Raw genomic sequence first — 23209 nt, forward strand, 5'->3', positions numbered from 1 at the left:
TGCATTAAGCTGGCTAATGCACCTTGCTTCAGAGAGAACATGGCGTATGTAATATCACCTTTCAAGGTCCTGTTTACCTTCAGGAACAGTGATTTTAAAAATGTTCAAGATATCATTTTTGATGCATATGTGTAGGTCAGTTGTATCACAAAACATCCTACCCTATACAATGTTTGCAATGAAGCTTAACATAATTATAAGGAAATATCACTATTTTTCTCATTAAATCATAACTGTGGAAGGTTTAGTCTATAAACATTTTTATTGCAACACAACGTCGATTACACTGGTTAAAATTTTTATATTGGTTGTTTCTAACCCTAACTCACATTTTAGAACTATTTTGAAGCACTAATGCTGTGTTTTTGTTTTATCTGCAAATGGTAAATTATGTCTTTAAAATTGGCAAGTAATTCAAAGATTGCACATTGACAGACGAACTTGTTGAATAAGTCCTTAGATAGATGTTTGCTTATTTGTTTGTGTACTTGTTTGTTTGTTTCATTTCCATCTGAGAAAATGGCTACATAGCCTATATTCAGCTGCACTAACTGGTCTTCCATGGGGTCCAGTTGGATGTAAGGTGGATCACTTCACGAGTTATGCATCCTGCTCTTTTCGATAAATGAATGAAATTTTAGATGTAGGAGTTGTGACTCTCTCTCACACGGGACCTCCGTGTTATGTCTTACCACAGGGACAGATTGTTTCGCATCTTACTACAGGGGATGACACACATCACTGTTCAGTCAGATCCGGGAATCGAACCCAAGTCATTTGAATTAGGAGGTAGACGCACTGCAGCTGACTGAGTCAAATCACCATTGTTAGGATTCTGAAACGTATAATCTTACCTTACTTTTCAACAATATAATATTACGTGCAGGGTATACATGGTATACGTGCAATTTGATCCAGTACCACAGGTTCGCAAGGGGAACCGTGAAGCCTCGGTCACAATTCATCGTGCGTGTTTACAGTCCGTACGTTTTTGGCAGAGGCCACGGACTCCCATGTTTTTCTGAAAATGTGAGGAAGGAGTGGCAAAAGCAGGAAGGGAGTACGGTTGCGCAAGGTGTAAGGACGTGCCATAAGGGGTCGCGTCCATCGTACGTTGCGCACGTGGTAAGTAAGTTGTACGTGCTTACAACGTGCTTACAAAGTACGACTTCCATGCGACTACTACGCTGTCGTATCAAGGACGTACTTTCAAGTGCTGCTCACGTATGTTGTACATGTAAGTGCGTGCACGTCGGCTTACAGAGAAAGCGCGTCACCCGTACTGGGGATGAATCCGTAGCACGACCGCAGCTCGAACGCAGCGAAAGTTCTGCCTGCACTAAAGGTGTTATGTCGTGTCTGCGTGCTCCAAAATCCGTACTGAGGCGGTACTTACTACGTACGGATCCCCAATTTTTGCCCATGTTTTTGCAGTAGACAGCACGCACTTGCAAGTACGGCGAGTTGTGACCGAGGCATTAATCTGTTTCTTTCTCGCTCTCTTTCTCTGTTTCAAAATCTCTGCAATTCAACATCAAAGCCCAATCACTGGACCACTAAGGTCATCACGAATGTGCAGTTTATAATGATGTGAGCGCATACCTTTTATGTCCTATTATTACGTAACAGAGAGTTATGTGGGGACTTCGCGCGTTACCAAGACGGCGCGTAGCCAAGTTGGCGCGTCAATATGAGACCATTGACAGGACTATATACAAAGACGTGAAAAACGACCAATGGCATACCGATAAAAGCACATCGTCTTGGTTAGGACAGATGAAACTCATGTCGCAGGGAGAAAATCTATAAAATGGGGAGTGGAAATCAAAAGATGACCACTCCCGCCCTTCATCAAGGAGTGCCAGAGGCTTGGAGTGAGGAAAAGGTTGCCCCTAAACGATCTTCCAGCCATCTCTCCGTCGCGTCATTGAGGAACATCAACACCCATCTCCAGACCGAAGTTATCCCAAGTGACGTCAGCGTGTAAGCATAAAAGGTCAAAAGCAGCTAATACAATATGGTGACTGGACTACGATCTGTCTATCGTTTATCATTCTAGTATCTCCAGCATAGAATAATGATATGTTGCTTGTCTGATGTATTAAAAAGGAATATAAAATTTGACTTGATTTTGACATCTGCTTATTTGAACAGGGCACAAAGAACACTGCAATGCGTCATGTTTGTTTGTTTGTTTGTTTGTTTGAGTGATTGATTTTGCTCCGTACTTGGAACATTCACACTGGGATACAAGCTGGGTCTGTAAGCTCAGACCAACAACTAGCAATGCTTACACGTCAAATTGCAGAAAGATACATAGACCTGTTGGATTTGGGGCTTTTTTATGTTGACGTCTATTCAGCCATAATTAAGGGGGGGGGGGCTTCAGTATGTCAAACAGTAGTTATGCACTGACATAGTGATTTACCCGACTAATTCCATAACCCATGCATGGAATCATCTTTTCTTATTGTTTTGGAAGCCCAGCCCCCCTCCCCCCTTATGGCCGACGTAAGCTAGAGCGATTTAAAATCAAATGTCTATACTTAGACGAGAAAACTCTAAGCCTTGCATACTTCATCGATATTTGATCTCCAAGGAGATGGTTTGTCTGAGTGTATTTAAATGACGGATTTATTTGAAAGTCAACGAGAGCATCAGAATCGAAATGCCACACGTCTTGAAACTCTGCATTTTACGGCTTCAGCAACAAGTAGCAGAGTGAAATAAGACTCCTGGTGAATTTAACCCGATTTCATTTTAGAGTAGACTTTCAGCTAGCAATGCGCAACGATTTGAGTCAAGGCATTTAGCAAAAAAATAACATCAGGCCATTTTCATAAGTTTGCTCCGAAAATTTGTCGGGCGGCCTTTCTTCACGTAATTTCATGTTTTGTTGGTAGTGTTATTTGACTGAGTATAAAACTATAAAATGGAAATCGGGGTTTTGAAAACATTCATAATTATTTCAATCATATTTGAAGTCACGTCAAACATCGACAGAGGATATAGTTATTGATCTCTCGGAACGCCCATGCCTTACTTTATAGAGAAGCTGATGTAGCTCATAACGTGAACAAGGTCAGGGACCATCAATTACGAGCTTCCCGATTCAAGCCCCCTGGCTGCAGTTGTTCCGCCCAAAAGCAAGACACTTTAATTCCTTACCTAGTCATTAGGCGGGGACTCATAACCGTTGGTCTCATGGTTGGGCTCCTTCTAACAAACATCCATTACTTCCTATAGCACAAATCGATCCAATATCACAGTCTCAATTAATACAAATCTGTAGGGGAATTAAGGCATGTAATAGATCGGCTAATTGGTATATCAGCTGTAATGAGAGCATTTTTTTTTTAAAGCGTAAAACTTTTCTACAACACAGAGAGGACTTGGAGAAGATCAGCTCATCGCATGAAAGCGAGGTCGATCACGAGGGACAAGAGGAGAGGACGGACGATGATGTCGGATCGCCAAGTAGGTCTTTGAGAATATGTGGTAAAAATACCGGTGATCGGCGGCACTTTGCGCAAAATGGGAAACCATGCCGTTGCTCTGACAGAATACTCGTACTCCCTTTTTACAATTATCGTCCTCATCACTCTTCTTTTTATCCTGCTATTATGTTGTTCTCCTGACAGAGACAAAAAAAAAAACGAAATATGAAGACATTAAACGTCTTATGTGTGACTCGCCAACACGTCAGACTTAAGTTGTCAAAATCAGTATACAGATCCTCCAGACTTTGCTGTCTAATAACAGATAACCTGCACCGCACAGATCTATACAGACCGACACACACACACACACACACACACAAACATCCTTGCAACGTCATGTGAAAGTGTGAACTGCTTCCCTTCTTTAACTTTCTTACAAGTAACGCACCAGCAGGACTGTCATCATTATAATATTATTAAAAAACCACTGGTCCGATAAACAGAGGCAGCCCCCATCATGCCCATGGTTCGGCAGTTGGCAACTGCCTTCTATCGTCTTCCCGACTAGTATGGCGTCTATCGCGCGTGTGTATTGAGCATGAATTCTGCATGAGCGTAACCCACTCCCAAGAGAATGGTAAAGCTAATGCTTCCCCAAAGTTGATGAGACGTGCGTGGAGGAGTTTAGCCGGTGTCGGAAATTGCACAAAGGCACTACAGTCACGACGTAAAGCAAAAAGACCACGACATTAAAGGCATAATCTACCATTTGCAGATGAAACAAAACCCAGCAATGCTTTGGAATAGTTCTAAAATGTGAGTTAGGGACAGAAACAACCAATCTAAAAATTTGAATCTGTATAATCGATATTAAGTATTGTTAAATACACAAAATGTGAACAATACCTATAATAAATGTTTCTAGGCTAAACCGTCTATAGTTACACTTTATTGAGAAAAATACTGATATCTCCTTATACTTAAGGCTTTATTGCGAAAATGTCATATGGTAGAATGTTTTGTGATACAACTGACCTACACATATGGGTCAAATGTAATATCTTGAACATTTTTTGAGTCACTGCTCCCGAAGGTAAACTGGACCTTTAAGAACATGAATACACGCTTTAAATACACTGGAGTGGTAAAAGACTTTCCCAGTATCTGGTTATTTGCAATGGTGGTAATGATGAAAACAAAGATATGAATGATTTATCATCAATATCAACAAAAAATATATAGCTTTATTCTCATGTCTAATTTTGTTGCTTGACGCCATCAACTTTTAAAATCGATCTGAAAAAGAGACAAAGCACAATCGTGAGTGTCATGTTCGATATGTCGATAGAATTCAGTACCATTGTCCGACGATGACCATTATAAGTCTTGACAATCGAAATCTTAGAAATCTTAGAAATTCATTCATTCAAGGGACTGCAAGACTGTTGCTATTTGGATTACTGGACTGGAGACAAAATTCTAACATCATTGTTGTCTGAACTTCCATGTAAAACACCCCTTTAGAAACAGCCTCACCCCCTCCCTTTACAAACCTTAAGATGCATTATTATAGACCCTCTTGAAGGGTGAATGCATGTGCTGTAGTAATTACGCCTACACAGATGACGAATTAAATTTTGTATTCCATGAACATCCTTTAGCGACTGTAGTGGTCTTCATGACATTCGAGTCTACCGCTTACCATAAATTGGCAAGATGAAACAGACATATACAGAACAATGACGCTAATCACATTACTGATTGTGTATGTAGTATCACTTATTCAAAAGACAGTGTCGAAAGGGAGGCTGAATAGCTATTACGCAGCTACTAGATGAGCAAGCTGAAAGGATATAATTAATGTGCCTTGAGCGCATCCAATGGTAACCATAGTAACTGTGATGTCGTCTTGAAAATTGTAATGGCATAAACAAAAACAAAGTAGAGGAAAAAATTGTCAGAAAGTTGAAAAAAGGTGAGAAATAGAGGGAGAGAGAGAGAGAGAGCAAAAGAGACAAAGAGAGGAGGAGGGGGAGAATGAGCATTTCTTGAACCCAATCATTTATCTCACTGGGAGAGGAGTTAGGTAGCCATTTTATGCCACAAGTCTTACCATCTCTGCTCTTCATTTTTCTGTCACTATTCATATTTTTGTTCTTGTTTTTGTTGATTGGTTTGTTTGTTGTTGTTGTTTTTAGAAGGAGAATTGCTCTTCGATTTAGTTTTGTTATTCCCAAGAGGCTAAAAGTTGCAGTGTCGCTAGGTGTTCGGAAGCCCCAGAAGAGTTGCCGTTGATTTCTACATACCGGTATATCCCCTGCTCTCACACCTTGCTCGGAATTGTTTTTTATTCATTTGTTTAGATTAAGCGGGTCATCGACAAGAGATTGCAAATGTCACGTAAATAATTGAATTTCCCATCACACAAAACACTGAGTTATTCATTCCGTTACGTTCGTACTACACGTCGTGTTCGGCTCTCTTACCTCTTACTCCATTTTCTCTGCGCCACCTTGCAGCCCAACTTCGCCCGCTGTTGTCGGCCGCATTCACGAAGGCTTCCCCCTCCTCCGATGCAGGTGCAGCGTCGGGGGACATCCCAGTTGATGACGTCGAATATGACAGCCAATCAGAGGCGGCGAAGAGTGGGATCACCATCGCGGCGGAAGACGAGTGTAGCTCTCAGAAAGATGTAAAACTACAGAATTCACATGATGAGATTCTGACCCAACTGGTAAGATTTTGTGCAGGTGTACCTCTTTTCAGATGCATCTCTTTCGGGGTCCGATATAGCGGTGTTTGTGGGCGTACACTGAGTGTTTACTGCACTTCTTTTTTGATGGGCGGATATGTTTGTTCACTTGCATAGACGTTCTTATCTATCTGAAAAATATCATTCTTTTAGGATCCGAAAATCATGGTCACTTATATTACAAGAGTTTTTTTTTTTTTTTTTTTTGGGGGGGGGGGGTTGATGAATCCCTTGCGGTGAGCAAATGGAAATATCAATTTAAGATTATCTCTTGTGAATAATGTCAGCTGATGATGTCACTTTCGATTTTCTCTTTTTTATTTTCTGTCACACAAAATAGCACAACGCGTTGAATTCACACGTTATATAGGCTCAAAGTTTTGCAAGGTGTAATTGGGTACATAACAGACCATGGACAAAGATAATATTATTTCGTGAACACAACCGGAAGAGCAATATGACAAAAAGGAAATGTAAAACAGAATATACAGCTGGATACAACATCGACTACATCTTTGATATTTCCAGGAGGACTATTATAAAAGATTCTTTACTGCACATAATGATTATGTAGATACATTTCAATACTTTGGATTCAGTTTGCAAGCATTTCATACTGACACGTCGGGCAAGACTGAAACAAAACTGTTCTGGGTGTCAAAAAAAAAACAATCTTTCTTCTAAAGGCGCGAATACATTTTCGATCATTTAAGTTAAACTGATCAGTTAAACCAGACAACTACAAAGGTTTCCATTGTGACTAATAGTGTTTAGCAAACAAGATCACATATGAAACTTATCGTTTCACTAAAGTTTATCTTTTTCGTTTATATTCAGCCACCTTGAGGGAAAACTTCGAGTATCGCTGAACAAATAAGAAATAACAAAATAGCAACAATTAGGCCTGTACCAAAAAATAATTTCAACAAAAAGCGACAAAATTTGACATATAGCGTTGAAGAGAAAGCTGTTCAAAGCCCCTTTAACATATAGGTAAAAAGGTTAATGTTTAATCATTTTGCTCTCCCTCCGTACCTGTCTGTTTCAACATGTGTACATTCTAAAGTATTTAACATCTTTGTTTGTTTTTATTGTATACTGTGTCTCTGCCGCCTTTATGTAGGTGAAAAAGGTCATATTGGCGAACACAACAATGCGCATGCGCATCAGGGAGGACGTATCTTCCGAACTCCTTAATTGCGAATCGCGGTTCAGTGCGATGGTGGATGCTGTCAGCGATATCAGGACAATGGTAGAGACGAACAACACATTGATGACGTCATATCTGCGGAAGGATTTGAAGAACCAATCAACGCAGACCAGGTCTAAGCGCGTTTTCTCGCACCAACGTACCGGCAAGAATTTCCCGTATGCGCATGGGCGGGAAAGCGGGAATGACGAGCCAATGCAGACGAATCGGTCATCAAAAATCCCCGTTCCACAGAGGACGCGTCATGGACTTTCCTGTTCACCAAAACCATTAGAACCAAATAATGATTTGTATGCCAACACCAACCCGCCGCGGAATAAAGGCCTAAAGATTAAGGATATCAACGTCAAGTCACATCTGAATGCCTATAAAACGAAACCATATTTGTTTCCAAAGAAAGCGGCGTATAGAAAATAATCTGAAGAATGAAAGGATCGAGTTTTAATGTGTCACTCGTAATTCATTTGAACATCTCTTCTGTTTAATTTGATTTACATTTTACAGGACAATGAACTGCCTAACAACAATGACAAGGAAATAACAACGGAATGTAGTATTTCTTATTTGCTACTTTCTTTCCCTCTCCCAAAGTTATTATCAAAATGTATAATACACATCCAAACAGAAAAAGCCAGAAAGCGTGACTGTGAGTTACTTCGCTTTTATTTTCGAGAACAAATGATTTTATTCAAGGGCAATGTAAATGTTAACATGGGTTTGTTTAATGTTCCACAATGGCAACCATAACGCTTTAGACAACTACTTCTCTAGACAATTACAACTACAACTACTTCTTTTCTTCTTCTTCTCTTTTCTCTTCTTTTTCTTTTTCTTCTTCCTCTTCTTATTCACTACGCAATATCTCTCTTTTCCTATTATTATAGACAATTCTTATATTGATATGTGTTTCTTCTTTTTTTTTTTGCACACATTGTATCAATTTGTTGCTGTTATTATAGGGAAAAAAAGAAATACAGAAGTAGAACCAAAGCGATTCAAACAAAACATAGAGTACACGGCAACACACGAAAAGCCTTGCACTGTAGGAAAACGCAAAGCATTCAGGTATCATAATAAACCTTTGTATGTATATTCTTTGTGCTACACGAACGCACTCTATCACACACACACACACACACATGCACAACATGCTCATTTATCTTATGTTTTATCATCTATTCGCTTCAGTTGTTTGTCTTGTTAAAGTTCTTTCTCTCCCATGTTCTTCCGTCTCTCAATAACCTGTAACACTTTCTCAAGAGTACATGTCTATGACATGAGAGTTCCGCTCAGCATGCAGATTTTGTTCATGTCTGTAAATTACTCTAAGGGGACACAGTTAATCATATAATTAATTCTTGTTTATGCCCTCCAATTCACAACACGTAAACTTTCAACAATTAAATTATTTTGCAATATTTTGTGACACGTTTCAGGTCGGCGCCGTGCTCTGACTCTATCAGTAAAATAAACGATGAAACAAACAAACTGATCATAAAAAAAAACACACACACAACAAATTGCATACGAGGTTTAATCACCGTGTTTGACCTTTTCTTACTTTGTTACAATATCATAGCGAGTTGACGTCATACAAAGTACAATTATCTGGGGTTGTGTAAGATCCGAAGGCGACTAACCAAGACTCATGAAAAGTCGCTTTGATCTGTCAAAGAATAATGACCCCACTTCAGGCGATTTGAATTTAGTCACACTACTAGTAGTGAGAAAACGTTATAAATGTCGATTTGGTCATTTTTTGTTTTGTTTTTGTTTTGTTTTGTTTTTTGCTGTTCTTGGTGCTTTACTGCAGGCCTATTGATTTTTTTTTTAGGTGCAAGTAGGCCTATACTGACCATGAATGTTCTAAACCAAGCATACGTTGCTTGTTCATATTTTGTTTGGTGTTGTTTTGTTGGTTTTTGCTCTATTGTTGAGAAAAAATACTAATGCGATTTCAAGTGGAATGGCAATGGCCGGGGTGAAGTCAAACGCATTGAAACATTGATTGCCTAATCACTTTAACCGATGAAGAATCTCATCCGTGTAAGCATTTCGAATCTCTGATGGAATGATGCAATACACCGTATGGCGATGACCTTTCGAATTCGCTGGTACAGGCTTATAGTCGCAGGTTTCGTTGACAACGAACAGACGTAAGGGAAGTCACTGTGCGGTATCAGCGAAACCCGCGGTTACAGCGCCTCACAGAATGCATGAGTGCCGATGTTGACCAACGAGGACTCGCTCCGCGTTAGATGATAGTGGTGATGCGTATCAATTACTCATCGGCAGCTCCCGAGGCGCCCATCATAAGAATGCGTGGTGAGGCGACACGAGGTTCCCGAAAACATAGAAAATACATTGGGTATGTCGACAGACAGTACGAAAAGACAAATTACGCGGTTTTTGGAATGCTATATCATACTGTCTGATATGCAGTGAGTTAATATGACATTTGTGGAACACTTCTATTTTGATGTCGTCGACCGTTAATTTTATTACAACTTAACATAAAGTAGTTTCAACCAGAAACCTAAGTCAGTCAGTCAGACTAGCCTGTCAGTACACCAACAAAAGAAAAATATTTACACACAAGACACATATTGGCGCCAACTTCGAAGTTGCTGTCTATCACGTTTATCTTACATTCCATCCTGTAATACTGGCTTGATTTTCCGAGTAAAATCAGGTATACATAGGACAATAAGCTTCAACAAAATAGGACAAACACATGGCCATTGAAATCCATAGCCTTTGCATGGCTTCCTATAGAGACAGTTATAGCTATCAAAAGCGCCCACAGGACAGAAAGGGATACACAGTGTGTAGTAGGTGTATTTACAGAGATACTTTCATTTTGGAACGTTGGTCGTTTGCTCAAGTGTTGACAAGAAGCTCATACTTGCAGAATTTTGCTGAATATGCAACCTCAGCCGACATTTTGTTTGTCCACAAGCAGGATTCATGTATTTCGATTTACTCCGATTTATTAGAATCAGACACACATGCCCTCGTGAACGCAAAGTGATGAAATACTAATTGGAAATGACAGTATTCAAATGTAAGGCGCTCCGAATACGTCCAGAAGTTAATCATTAACAAACTTGATGCAGTATTTTTAAGCCGCTGCATATAACTACACGAACTTGCACGGCTAATCGCTTTTAACAACTCTCTGTTCATCCCCTTCTTGTTAAGTAATGAAGTCAAAATTGTCATCAGTTCTTTAGACGTTGGTACGGATTATTCGTTCTCCCCCCCCCCCATCTCTCTCTCTCTCTCTCTATTGTGAGATTTTCCATAATGATTTCCTTAAGGTAATTTCCACCAAGAGTGTCATTTTCTGCCAAATCAGAGGGTGCTGATACAACCAAGGATGGACAGACCATTAATTAAGCAATTAATTTCACACTCATAACAAAATAAACATGTTTTTAGCAGAAGTGGTTATAAAGACAAAAACATTGCCAGGTAACAGGATCAAAAACTAGGAGGATACTCACTCCGATTGTTTTTGATACTTGATATTCCCACCTTCTTGCACAAATATGTGAATCCTACTTAGCAATAATTTTGTATTATTTGAATATCGAAATAAATGAAATGAAATGAAATGAAATGAAATGAAATGAAATGAAATGAAATGAAATGAAATGAATGAATGAAATATACAGACCCTACCTGAATATAAATCACTGATTGCTGCGGTAGGGACCCTCTTTATGAAATGAAACAGCCATAAATACTTCAACAACCCATTTTCTCCATGTAGTTCTTAGTGGAATAACTGCGCTACACACTGCACTCCTTGATGAAATTCATTAATCCATAGCAACTCTATCGCTGGGGGATACACACAGATTCAGAAGAAGTGTTTCCCTGTACATTCACCTACGTTTGAAAAAAAATATATCAATCAAATATTCTGATTTTAAAGGAACACAAACTTATAATATATTATACTAGCGAGACTTCGTGAGAAGGAAAAGATGAATGAGGTCTGAAACGCAAAATGTTACAATTTTTTTGGAAGGCGCCATTGCCGTATTTGTGTTAGTGATGCTAGAATTATACCCTGAGCTGAGGTGTTAGTATTAAACTGAGAAACAGCTTGAAGTGACTCTCTTCAGGTCCACACGTGAGGGCGTTGTATCTATTGTGTTTATGCACAGATTGCTATCAGCGTTCATGCCTTGCAAATCATACCACAGCAAATTTCAGAAAGATAAAATAGATAAACAAAACAAAAACATGTCTGATGCATTGGCGATGCCAGTGTGGCGTGTTAATCATAATGTACACAGCATTGTACTCTGAATTTACCTTTGATAATAATAATGATAATGATAAGGTCTTATCTACACAGGGTTGGTAGCCTCTTCAGTGTTGCCACTGCTCTACCAGAGGGCCCTGCCATTATTATTACCCTAGCGTTGCCAGGTACCCATTTATACACCTGGGTCGAGAGGGACACAGTGGGTAAAATCATCTTGTCCAAGGACGTAAGCACTGGGCGGGATTCGAACTCGGTCCTCCGATCGGGAGTCGGGAGTCTTATCCACTATGTCTCAGCGCCCCCACTGATAAAGTATATGGCATCACGCAAAGCAACGTTGTCATTCATACTACACTGGAAATATGTCAGATTAACATTTTATGGTCTAAGTAGGTTCTATATTCAATTAGGTATTCAAGTAACATGTAGCCTATACACTCTATACACTCTATACACTATTATCTGTAGTTATTTTGTATAGCTTACTGACAGTGTGTCAACATCAGAATCTGCACTCACCAATCAAATAATACACCGCACAATGCGTCTGATTACAATCTATTGTGAAATTATCAACAGAACATTTTGATAATACTAGAGTTGTGTAACTTATCACGTCAAAAAGAAAAATCATGCATTGATTTGATGAACGATGACTCAAATTTACCTTGAAGCTTGCTGCAGGAGTGCACGTTGCATCAGGAACACCGTTCAGGGAGGAATAAAATGCCCCTAGTTGTGATTATGATTGTTTTGCTGTAACCTCCACTCCAGTGTCCGATGCCACACCATACATGAAGGGCTTCCGATGGTGGATTCTCGCCTCTACCTTCTCGCCTCAAGACTTCCTCAAAAGAATACTGAGTCATCTAGGGATTCGTAGAGAAGGCCTTTTATAGTCATCCCGGTAGGTATCTTTCTGTCAAGACACATACACTCAACAGCCTTATGAAAGGCTTATGAAAACTTGCAATACGGAAGACGAAATCAATCCAGAATTTGTAACAAAATGACGGTGGACATTCTCGAGAAAAATTGCGTCCTTTTGTTATTCTCTCGCTTCAGCAATTCCAAGCGGAAAATACCGACCTTCACTAATACGCGGAGGAGATTGAGGTAATACAGCTATTCATTCGTGCATCAGATGGACAATGCCAGCCGTGCGTGGCGATATTTTGTCTTCCAAGAGTACCGTCTGCCACCTGGAAACAATTTCCCGCGCTTCTAGAAAACAAAACATCAACAGAGAACACCTCGCTGTTACAGTATTCGTCTAATCAAATATTGGGTCCGTCCCCCTTTCTATACAGAACGTCTCTATTTTCACATAGCATACAATGGAAAGACGGGGCAAAGAATTGACACTCAAAGGGAGATGAATAGACAGAAGAAGAGATGTAAATGAAGAGTGAAAGAAGGAGAAATAAAGAAAGATGAACTAAAGGACAATAGAATGTCTATTAGTGTCTCAGTTTGCTGGCGTACATCTTGTATGAATTAATATTCCCTCGTTCCCGGCCCTCCGACCTCAAGGTTTATTGATGTCCGATAATTAATGTCGTTGTCCGTAAGGATCCTCAATAGAGAACAAGAGGGATTTGGAAGAAAACTAATTAAATAGTTGCCGGTGTAATAGCGGCGCCGCTGTTTATACTAGTCACTTACGTCAACAAACGAAATGAAGAGTGCATGTCATTAACTGCCTCATTGCGGATCTGATAGGAGAGAGGTTGTATTTAGCTAATCTGAGCGTGTTGTACGGAGAGGGAAAACAGATATTTTTTCATAGTTTATTCATTGTGGCATAAAAATAAGCATCTTATTCAAAAAATTCTGCAATATCAAGAATAGCCAGTAGTTAATAGAGCCTACATAATGATAACCTTATCATAACAGAATAGTAGAATGATACTACTTTTTATTCTTTTTTTATTCCCGTTTGTTATCTGATTCCTCTCTTGCATTTACATGGTATAGTTGTATACGATTGATCAATTCGGTTGATGAAGTAGAGGTAATATATGTCGTTTCATTTGCTTTGTCTATCATTTTTTTTTGGAAGGCTCCAAAATGCCTCGCTGTGTCTTTTGTTAGTCACATTAATATCACAGAAACATGCAAGTTATGCTGAGTCGAGGGGAAGGTGCATTCCAATGTCTTCTGTTAAACATTTCAGTACTTAAGCAATGGTTGTCAAATGAGGTTATATGATGAATATTGCTTTGGAAGAATTTTTTTTTTTTTTTTTTTTTTTTTTTTGGTGAGCGTTCCCAAGTAATCTGAAGAAAAATAGAAGAAAAAATCGTTAAAAATATATGGAATGTTTCTAGATATTCGTTTTACCACAACAGTGATGTTGAGGGTATCATAAATCAACACAAATCAACATGCATTTGGATTTCAGGGGCCCTTTAATTCTGACGTTAAATACACTACAGAAAGTAAAGAGAGAGAGAAAAAAAAAGAAAACGTGTTTCTTTGACACAAGTCTGATTTGGACTCTTATTGGTTTTGATGGAAGTTATGAAGGCAAGACCCAATACAGCTGCATCTTAATATCTTTCAATGACCCCTTTTTGTATTCATACATTGTTACCTTAATTACATTTTGATATCTCGTGTTGGTATGTTATATTATAGTGATACGTCTATAGTTTTTATTATTAAAATAAAATGATAACCCCATCAACTTAAAACATAATAAATGTTTTAACACCCGTCCGCATTTGACGTGATTACCCGATTTCCATACGTATATTTCATACGTACAGGGAATGGTGTACTCAGACAGATTGGTTCAGCTCACCAACACTAAAAAACAAGAGTGTTCTGTATGCCTTGGTCTGATTCATGGTCTGACGTACTTGCAGGAGATGCTGTATGACGTAAGATATAGCAATGATGGAAATGATTACGTCACAATCAGTCTACAGCTTGACAGCACAGAATGCGATATGAGGGATCAGCTCGTGCCCTTTTATTATCACCATGAAAATTAATTGATCTTATAGGAGGTTTCACACGGCCCCCAAATCTCAGTAATTTGTCTCATGAACGTCTAGTAAGCAGAAACATAGCGATTTGAATCTTTTTTAGATAAATATATAGTTTGGAGAAAATGGGAAAAGAAAACATGAAAATGCCAATAGTGGATTTATTTCTTTGTTACCATTCAGTTATAGTTTGTCCATGCCTTTCTTCATCTAAAGTACGTGTATGTTTTGTCTCATTGTAAACAAATGACGTGAATTTAAATCTCATTTGAATATTCAAAAGTTACATTGTACTTTACTTTGTTTATATGCAATTGTCATATGTTATTGTATCTTATCGTCGGAAATGAAATAAAAATGGAATTAAATGAAATAATTATTGTATACGCTCCAGGCCTATATATAGCAGGCAACAAAAACATAATGACCAAAGCTTAACAAAACAAAGATTACAGCTCACGGCTAACGTTTAGATGTCTCCCGTTTTCCCTGTGCCCACTGGCCATTACAAAATAATGTAGTATTAGCGTACAAAATAAGGAAAATAATTATGAATACTCTCCCTTCCTTTTAATAGTTTTCATCAATACGGGCTACCACTCATCCTATTTCAAGCTAGTTCAGGATTTCTAGCATCTGGTGGCTAAATTGGTTCACAGGTCTTTGATCTTTGCGAGTCGTTAATTACAACCCTCTTTCAATGAGACGTATGCCTGGATGACATCATGGTTGCTTAGCAACACACTCATCATTCGCCATCCTATCAGTTCTAGCAAGACTTACACGTGTGTTCGTGCCGTTGGAGCTTCAGTTTTTGTCGTTATTCTTGTTGTTCTTAAATCACCTCAGCTAAGAATGTTATGTTTGTTTGTTTGTTTTTTCGGGCTGCGTCGATTCTGTGAGCAAGAGTTCTCAACAAGTTGTGAAAGGAGTTTGATAAAAGATTCCAGATAAGCCCTATTTGTGGTGTAAGGATCAGGTGATGGGTTTCTGGTGGTAATCTCTATTGTAGTCAGGAATCAGGATATTTTCAAAGGATGCTTAACACAGTTCATTGACGTTAGTGATCGTATGACGCGAGTGGAGATTTTTTTTTCTTTATTCATTATTCTCGTAGCGATTATCAATACTACTATTGTTTGACCAGATCCCGCTTTGTACCGACACCTATAGTAGATCCACTTGCCTTGAAAATAAGCAGGTCAACAATGGCATGGACTATTCAAGTTGTATATACAATGATAAATGATCGAAGAACACTTGCTGTTACTTAATTGGACACACACACACACATACACACACAAAAACCAACCAAAACATCCTAATTGAGATGACCGATTGTGCGGGTTTATACGCGTAGCCTTTGCGGACGGACCAATTCGGACCAATACAACAAAGGACAGATGTATATTTTGTTGTATAAATTCTCTCGTTTATTCCACAATACGGATCCCAACATCTGCGGGGTCTCAATGCCAACGGCCCCCAAGAAATGAAACTACGCCACCTACTGTCAGTATTCAACGCATGCGATACTGCAGTGGCGCCGTCAGAAGCATCTGACCAATCATTACTAGAAAAGTGTTATCTCCTCAGTCACATGATATTCCCTACAACAAACAAAGACGTCGTACTGAATATGCGATATAAATAATTCAGATAGTTATAGCTTCAAGCTAACTGATACACAATTACGTTGAGAAGGACGGCTGTGACTTTAGGTAGACCTCATTGGTTGCTGCACAAGACAATGGGGTATGTACATGTATGAAATTTGATTTTTTTTTTTCGGAATTTAATCTAAGAAGGGATATTTAAGCTTTTATGGCGTTAATTCTAATTGATTATGACTTTACATAAGAGATAATATGCTTAGATAGTACTTCACTTTTGATAGTTAAAGAAGTGGCATATTCTTGTTGGAGTAGTCTACATGACAAGAGAGCATAAGAAGAACGTATAAATAGAAAAGAATAAAAAAAAACAGACGTATCTTACGAATTACGGGTTCTGAAATCAGGCGCAATGAATAACACAAAACCTTAGGAACTTTGAAAAAGATAAAAAAGAATAATCATTACGATACGCTAACAAGGCGTTCCATACTATTATGATAATTGAAACTGGGTGAAGCAAGACCCTCGTTAAACTCCATGACTGGGACTCCATTGATGAAGGGTGCCTTTCTTTGGTGACGCTCATCACACTTTTGGACGTACCGTGACCTTTTCCAGCCGCCGATCGCTTCATCACTCCGCTTGAAATTGATATAATTAACCCAGCATTAATTGGATACTCCTCTCCCATCTCCCTCTCCTTCTCCTTCACCCCCCCCCCCCATCTCTCTATCTCTCCCTCTTTCTCATTACACTCTTAACGCAGAAATTTTCATTAACATACCTCCTCTTCTCTTTGCCTGGGGGCTTTGGAGTCGCCGGCACACTGTCTTATTGCCTAATTCACGTTCACGGTAGGGGGAAACAGCGGGTGTCGTTAATTCAGATGTGAAGTTCGTAATTGGCAGCCGACACTCGACGTGTAAAAGTGTGCCGCGACTGTTACGCCATGCGGAATGTGTCATTGTTGTTGTTGTCGTAGTTTGTGCTTTTTTTAACCGCAGCGACTTCAAGTGGCTGAGGTTCATTGGAGTGGTTCTCGAAGTCACGTCTGGACTTTTCTATTTTGGCTGAAGCCATTGAATATGAAATACTTCTGTTTTGTTTGTGTTTTCGTTTGTGTGTATGTGTGTGTGTGTGTACGTGTGTGTGTGCGAGCATGTGTGTGTATTGGTGTGTATGTATCTGTCCTTTTTATAGATATACTTGCATAAATGTTTGCTTGTAAAAATCTGCTTTATCCAGGATTCCACAAAGTGGAGAATCAGGCAAATGCTGGAACAAAAGCGCTAAACGAACAAAGAAACAAACAGACATGAATATCCGGTAAAACATTCCTTGAATTTTGAATTGTCTCACCTCCCTGGACCAACCCAATCGACAGCGCCAGGTGGGATATCATCAGGGAGGTGACCTCCCTGGATATCATACAATGACCGCCATGTACAAAGCTGTGTACCATGAGTCATGGCTTTAACCCCAACCAGTCAGTGCCACTTAAATGACGTATTAAGATATTGTTCCCCTGACGGGGTTAGGCACTCCTAGCTCGTTACATTTTACGGTTCTTTATCTTTCAGAGGGACAGAATGACAGGGGGTAGAGGCAGGGACAGTGGTAGTGGAGAGAATCCAGTATACCATTAATTGAACACACGAATCTTCAGAGACTGTAGCGTAGTGCTGGATGCCACGAACTGTAGTTTTTTTTTTTCTTCAGATTAGTGGTACGTTTATTTGATTGTGTGTCTACTTTAATATTGATATTGATGCCACGGCGTTAACATTAGTCACTTATAAAATTTAGAAACTTTGGGCAGATTTTATTCCTGAAAGATGTGTAGAAACGTCCTCGTTTTTGTTTCAATTCCCAGCCATTTTGATGAAGCCCAAAATGCTGACAAAAATTTGTTGTCAGAACAGGACACGCCAAGCTCCGTCTTGAAATGATTCATTATTTCTTCTTAGAGAAAGAAAAGGACATGTAGTTGGATTTTCGATTTGTTTTTTTTTTATTTTTTTTTTTAATTTGTTGGATTTTTTTAAGTTGTAACTGATATTCAGACCTACCTGTTTTTTTTTGTTTGTTTTTATTGTTGTTGCTGTTTTTTGTTTTTTGGTGTTTTTTTTTTTTTGGGGGGGGGGAAGAAATGGAGTCAGAATGATAGCTGCATTGCTAATATTAATGGTGCGCAGCATTATGGAACCTTGATGCTCTTTCATTTAATTCTCCATTCTTGTTAAAGTTAAAAAGATACGACAGATTCCAAGTGAGCGTCATATCAAAAATTGTCATTGCTACGTGTATATGAACAAGTTTTGCGTGATAAGTTCAACTTCGTCGCAACCCCCTTGGTAAAATGTTCGCATCTAAGGTAGATAACATTTTATGACGTGGCTGTTCGAAAAGCGATAGATAACGCTGCGTAAAAAAAAAAAGAATAAAAAAAAAATAAAATGTGTCCGATACGTTGAGGGAAAGTAAATTCAATTTCTTAATAATTTTACTCGCCTATTAGTCATTATCCTGACATGGTTTGCTGATCAAACAGAGACAAAGAAGTCTACGGTCAACTACAAACAAGCAAACACTTAAATTGCACTAATTACGTGACTGGGTCCTTCTAATGCCCTGAACTTGAGAGTGGAGCAGCTGTGTGACTCTCTTCTAAGTAGAGACTGGCGACAGCCAGGGCAGGGCAAGGGTGAGGTGTAATCACTGCCTGAACTAAGAATGCAACTTAATACCCAGAGCCGATCGACGGTACACCGAGCGACGCGTTAAGCCATTTGGCATCTCCCATGTAAGCCTCTCCTCGGCGTGTTCACGGTGTGGCTTTGGTCGTCAGTGCGTGGTGTGTGACCAAAGGTAGGTAGGTATGCGGCAGGTGCGCAAACATTTCAAGGTCACCGAGCATTTTGTGAGTTTCACGACGTCCGCACAGAGTAGGAGAGAAGACGGGAAGACGAAAATAAAGAGTCGCACGTAAATGTTGACCTTCACATCGTTGATTTTCGTTGTTCACCCCCTCCCCCCTCTCTCGAATTCTATACCATCCATAGTACGCGAAAAGTTGTCTCAAGTTGTTAGGGTGGACTGCACTTTTTTCTATGATTATCAGCTTCCAGGAGTGTGTGAATGTACGGTTAAGCACTTTGCAAGTGCATATCTGCCAGGAGTAGAACAATACTAGAACAAGAAAGAGACAACATTTTTTTTGTGATTTAATAAGAGACATGCTTTTTTACTGGTAGATAAAAGAGGGGAAGGGGTTGTTACACTTGTCTATACTCTCTCGTGCACTTTCACACCCACGTCAATTATCTGAAACAAAGGCAATAAAAGCACATAATGAAAATCATCGTGTGTTCACTTCCGATTTCACGTCATGGAAATGCAATCATATGAAAGGTCTGTAATATTCTATTTCTTATCTTTGAGTTTATAATGGTTTCACTCGAGGCATAAAATTGCAACGTGTCAAGTTTCCTTTCGTATTGCAAAAAAATGTGGTTCTTCAAATTGGGCTACGAATGGGGAAAGGTTCAAGAGATGAGACTCTGTGATTACTGTGAAATGGTCTCTTCAGTTTCTCTATTACATACCCGTTGGCTCCGGGCTGTTGTAATCAGTGTGGGCTTATTATAAGACATTGCTGGGTCTCCGAAATAATAGATTAATATTAGTTTGCTAACAGTTTCGACAGCAGACTTCGGGTGTAATTCAATTGCATGAAACTACTGAATCATTAAATGATTGACATGACACGAAAATAAAAGTAAAAATATAGAAGGTATTCATTCAAAGTTAACCCGGTGTATATGGAAGTAAATATATATATATATATGTATATATATATATATATATATATATATATATATATATATATATATATATATATATATATAATTTTACATATATATCCTGCTTGATTCTGCATTGACTACAAAACGTCTGCTCTTTAAGAAATAATATAATACAAACTCATTGATGGAGCTCTCGTTGTAAAAGTGCATCGAAACTTTCTGTCAATGAAAATCTAAATGATGAATCATTCAATCTGTTAACATTTATCATATTTTCGGCTCAAATAATAAAGGGATTAAAACAAACAAACAAACAAACAAACAAACAAAAACATAAAACTCCTCCAGCCTCTCAATTGAACATTATCGTCTGTAGATGTGAATGCATGGTATTTCATTCTGGCGGCAAACATGTTTTGAGGGCAACATACGTCATTCACATTACAGCCATTAGCAAAAGTATCTTATTGTGCTTGGCCCTTTTAAGGGTGTGGTTAAATTAAAATGGCCAACATAAAATCCTTACTTGATAGTGTTTAAAACCTATAATTATTTGGGTTGTTAACAGTGCTCGCCATAAGTGCTCAAGAAAAGTGCAGTCTCGAATAGAGGGTAATCATTGAGCCCTTTGTTGGTTTGAATGAAGCCGTCACGTTGCCATGGTATCAAACAAACACAGGCCCAATTGAATTTCCCTGGCTCTTCGACCCTGTCCATTAGGCATTTGCTTTGGAGCACTAAAATGCCAGTTGGCGTCATTGATGTAGCAATAGAATAAGGAAAGAATTTATAACTGTACTACAATGAATAACGTCGGGAAGGATGGTAGAATTTCTGAACATTATTTTCTAAGACTAATATAATATTTTGAAATCAGATAAATCATCTAACATGGCATCCAATGCCAACACCTCGACGGGCACGTCGATTGGACAAAAGATGCGAACAGTATCTGTCCTTACACATTCTTGTACGTGAAATATCACTATTTCAACTAATTCCCTTTTTAATTTTCATAATTCCGTCGTCATATCAATCATTTATCATTTTACCGCATAATAATTGTTGCATGAAAAGCAAGAAATACAAAGTATGTTTTTTTTATAGAAATGGAAGAGAAAGTGACATAGTTTGGATTTTCTATCGTGTGGGTGCTTTGTATGCGATAACGATGCCACCAACATGGAGAGACGATTTTGAGCATCCTCATCACGTGATGTAGGTATACATTTTCATTATGAATTTGACTAGTCGGTCATAACATTAGCATGTCATGTAGCACCAATCTAGATGAATATGAGACTTACATTGTGCATGTGGCCCATTGCCCTTTGCAGTACTGTCCTCTAAATGTGAGCTCGCCTTTGATAGCTTGGTCTACAACATGGATAAGTATGTGCATTGAACACGAAAATATAGTTAATGGTTATTGTTTCTAATTTCCATTTTTGAAATTTCCACAAAAGATGCAACGTTATCGCTTCATTAAGGCTCTTAAGGCGTGTCTGTGTTTCATCAATAGAAGTAAACAAACAGCCGAAACAGTACCAAATATAGAAATTTGCCAGGGGCCATTCCCCATAATGGAGCTAGTCCTTCCGGGTTAACATTGCGACGAGAAAATAACATCCATTAAAGCCGGAAATTGTGTCTCTTTACCAACTATCAGCACACACCCATCACGTTTGCATTGCATCAAAGGATCTAGCTAACCTTTTTATTAGTTTTATTATAACTCATCACAAGGCAAAACTAATAGCGATCGTCTCTTTGTTTGTTGAAAGCTTTTTTTAATGACAGGAATGCATCGATTATTGTTTCCCTCAGTTAAGTCTCAATGATGTCCCATCATCAAAGATACACGCAATCCCCATAATAGATAGTTAACTCATTCAGTGCGGATATTTATATAACATACCACGTGGGCCAGATTTGTTTTGTACCACTTGGAATGATGCTGGGTACTTGAGAAATAAACGGAAATCAAGTGAAAGGTTGTGAAAAAAAAAATCCCTTGCCTCAGGGGTTGATAAGACAATATGCATGTTGGTGCAGCAGGTCTTGAAACTATCATGGGGCCTACAAGTATAACACACAAATATAGAAACATATATAAACACACACGTACACGCAATTACCCAAAAGTCACACACGCACGCATACAAGCACACATAACGGAGACACGCGAATAGCATAAACAACACACAATCCTCACGTATACCACAGAGTCGACCAACGTGGTAATACCTCGTCACCCCCATTCAGTTATTAAAAAAAGGTGTAATATCAAACAAAGTCTCGCTACAGTCTGTACGCCTCGGTATCTTATTCATTTTACCTCCGTATGGTCAAGTGCTCACAGTGTGTTTTCGTCTGTTCATCTCTGCTTTGTCCTTTTTTCTATTTATTTCAACAATAAGTCTATAACTTTGTAATAGTGTTCTCAAGTTACCTGTAAATATGTGTTCATGTCTGATAGATAATAATATACCTTACCGTCTCATTGCTCATCTCGCGTTATGCGCCTACTATGTAAAAATGCTTTATTTACACCCCGTCTCTCTCTCTCTCTCTCCCTCTCTCTTTCTCTCTCTCTCTCTCTCTCTCTCTTTCTCTCTCGTGGTACCTGGGAAGTCACGTGACCTCAATCTCTTGCCGTGTAGACTCGAGCGTTATTAATATCCGGAATCTTCGTATTGGGTAATCGATAAAAATTCCTCTCACGTGTTCGCGAGCCTGTAATAAACACATCGCGTTTGAATTGTCAGATTGGTAAATATGGTTTCATAATCAAATATCTATCTCGTCGTCTTGAATCTATACGCGATGCAAACTCTTGCGGTATGCGGCACATATTATTTGATGATTTATCCCCCCCCCCCCCCTTCCTTTGATTCTTAGTTTGCAACTTTCTGAAAATGTAACATCGAGAATGTTACTTTCGTGTCATGTGTCAGATTTTTGGTATGGAGTGATATAAATTCTCAGAAACTTTAATAAAGGTGATAATGCTTCCAGTGTAAATGTCATGAATGTGCACACCTTGGCTTGCGGGGGAGCTTCTTCCCTGATCCGTCAATATGATTGTAATCTTTACGTAGTCATACTTTTTT

At 38.9% G+C, this 23209-nt stretch overlaps 1 protein-coding gene across 2 annotated transcripts; it reads left to right on the forward strand.

Annotated features, from left to right (window-relative positions):
- Positions 1-1721: 1721 nt before the first annotated feature.
- Positions 1722-8028, forward strand: LOC140235174 (uncharacterized). Of its 2 annotated transcripts, none has more exons than XM_072315210.1 (4): positions 1722-1983; positions 3386-3477; positions 5960-6174; positions 7316-8028. In XM_072315210.1, exons 1-4 carry the CDS (start codon positions 1811-1813, stop codon positions 7817-7819), a joined length of 984 nt encoding a protein of 327 aa, XP_072171311.1. In that variant the 5' UTR covers positions 1722-1810; the 3' UTR covers positions 7820-8028. The 2 variants fall into 2 exon arrangements, with proteins under 2 accessions (XP_072171311.1, XP_072171312.1); XM_072315211.1 differs by having other exon boundaries at positions 6020-6174.
- Positions 8029-23209: the final 15181 nt, after the last annotated feature.

Source organism: Diadema setosum, chromosome 11, assembly GCF_964275005.1.
Source record: "Diadema setosum chromosome 11, eeDiaSeto1, whole genome shotgun sequence".
NCBI lineage: Eukaryota > Metazoa > Echinodermata > Echinoidea > Diadematoida > Diadematidae > Diadema > Diadema setosum.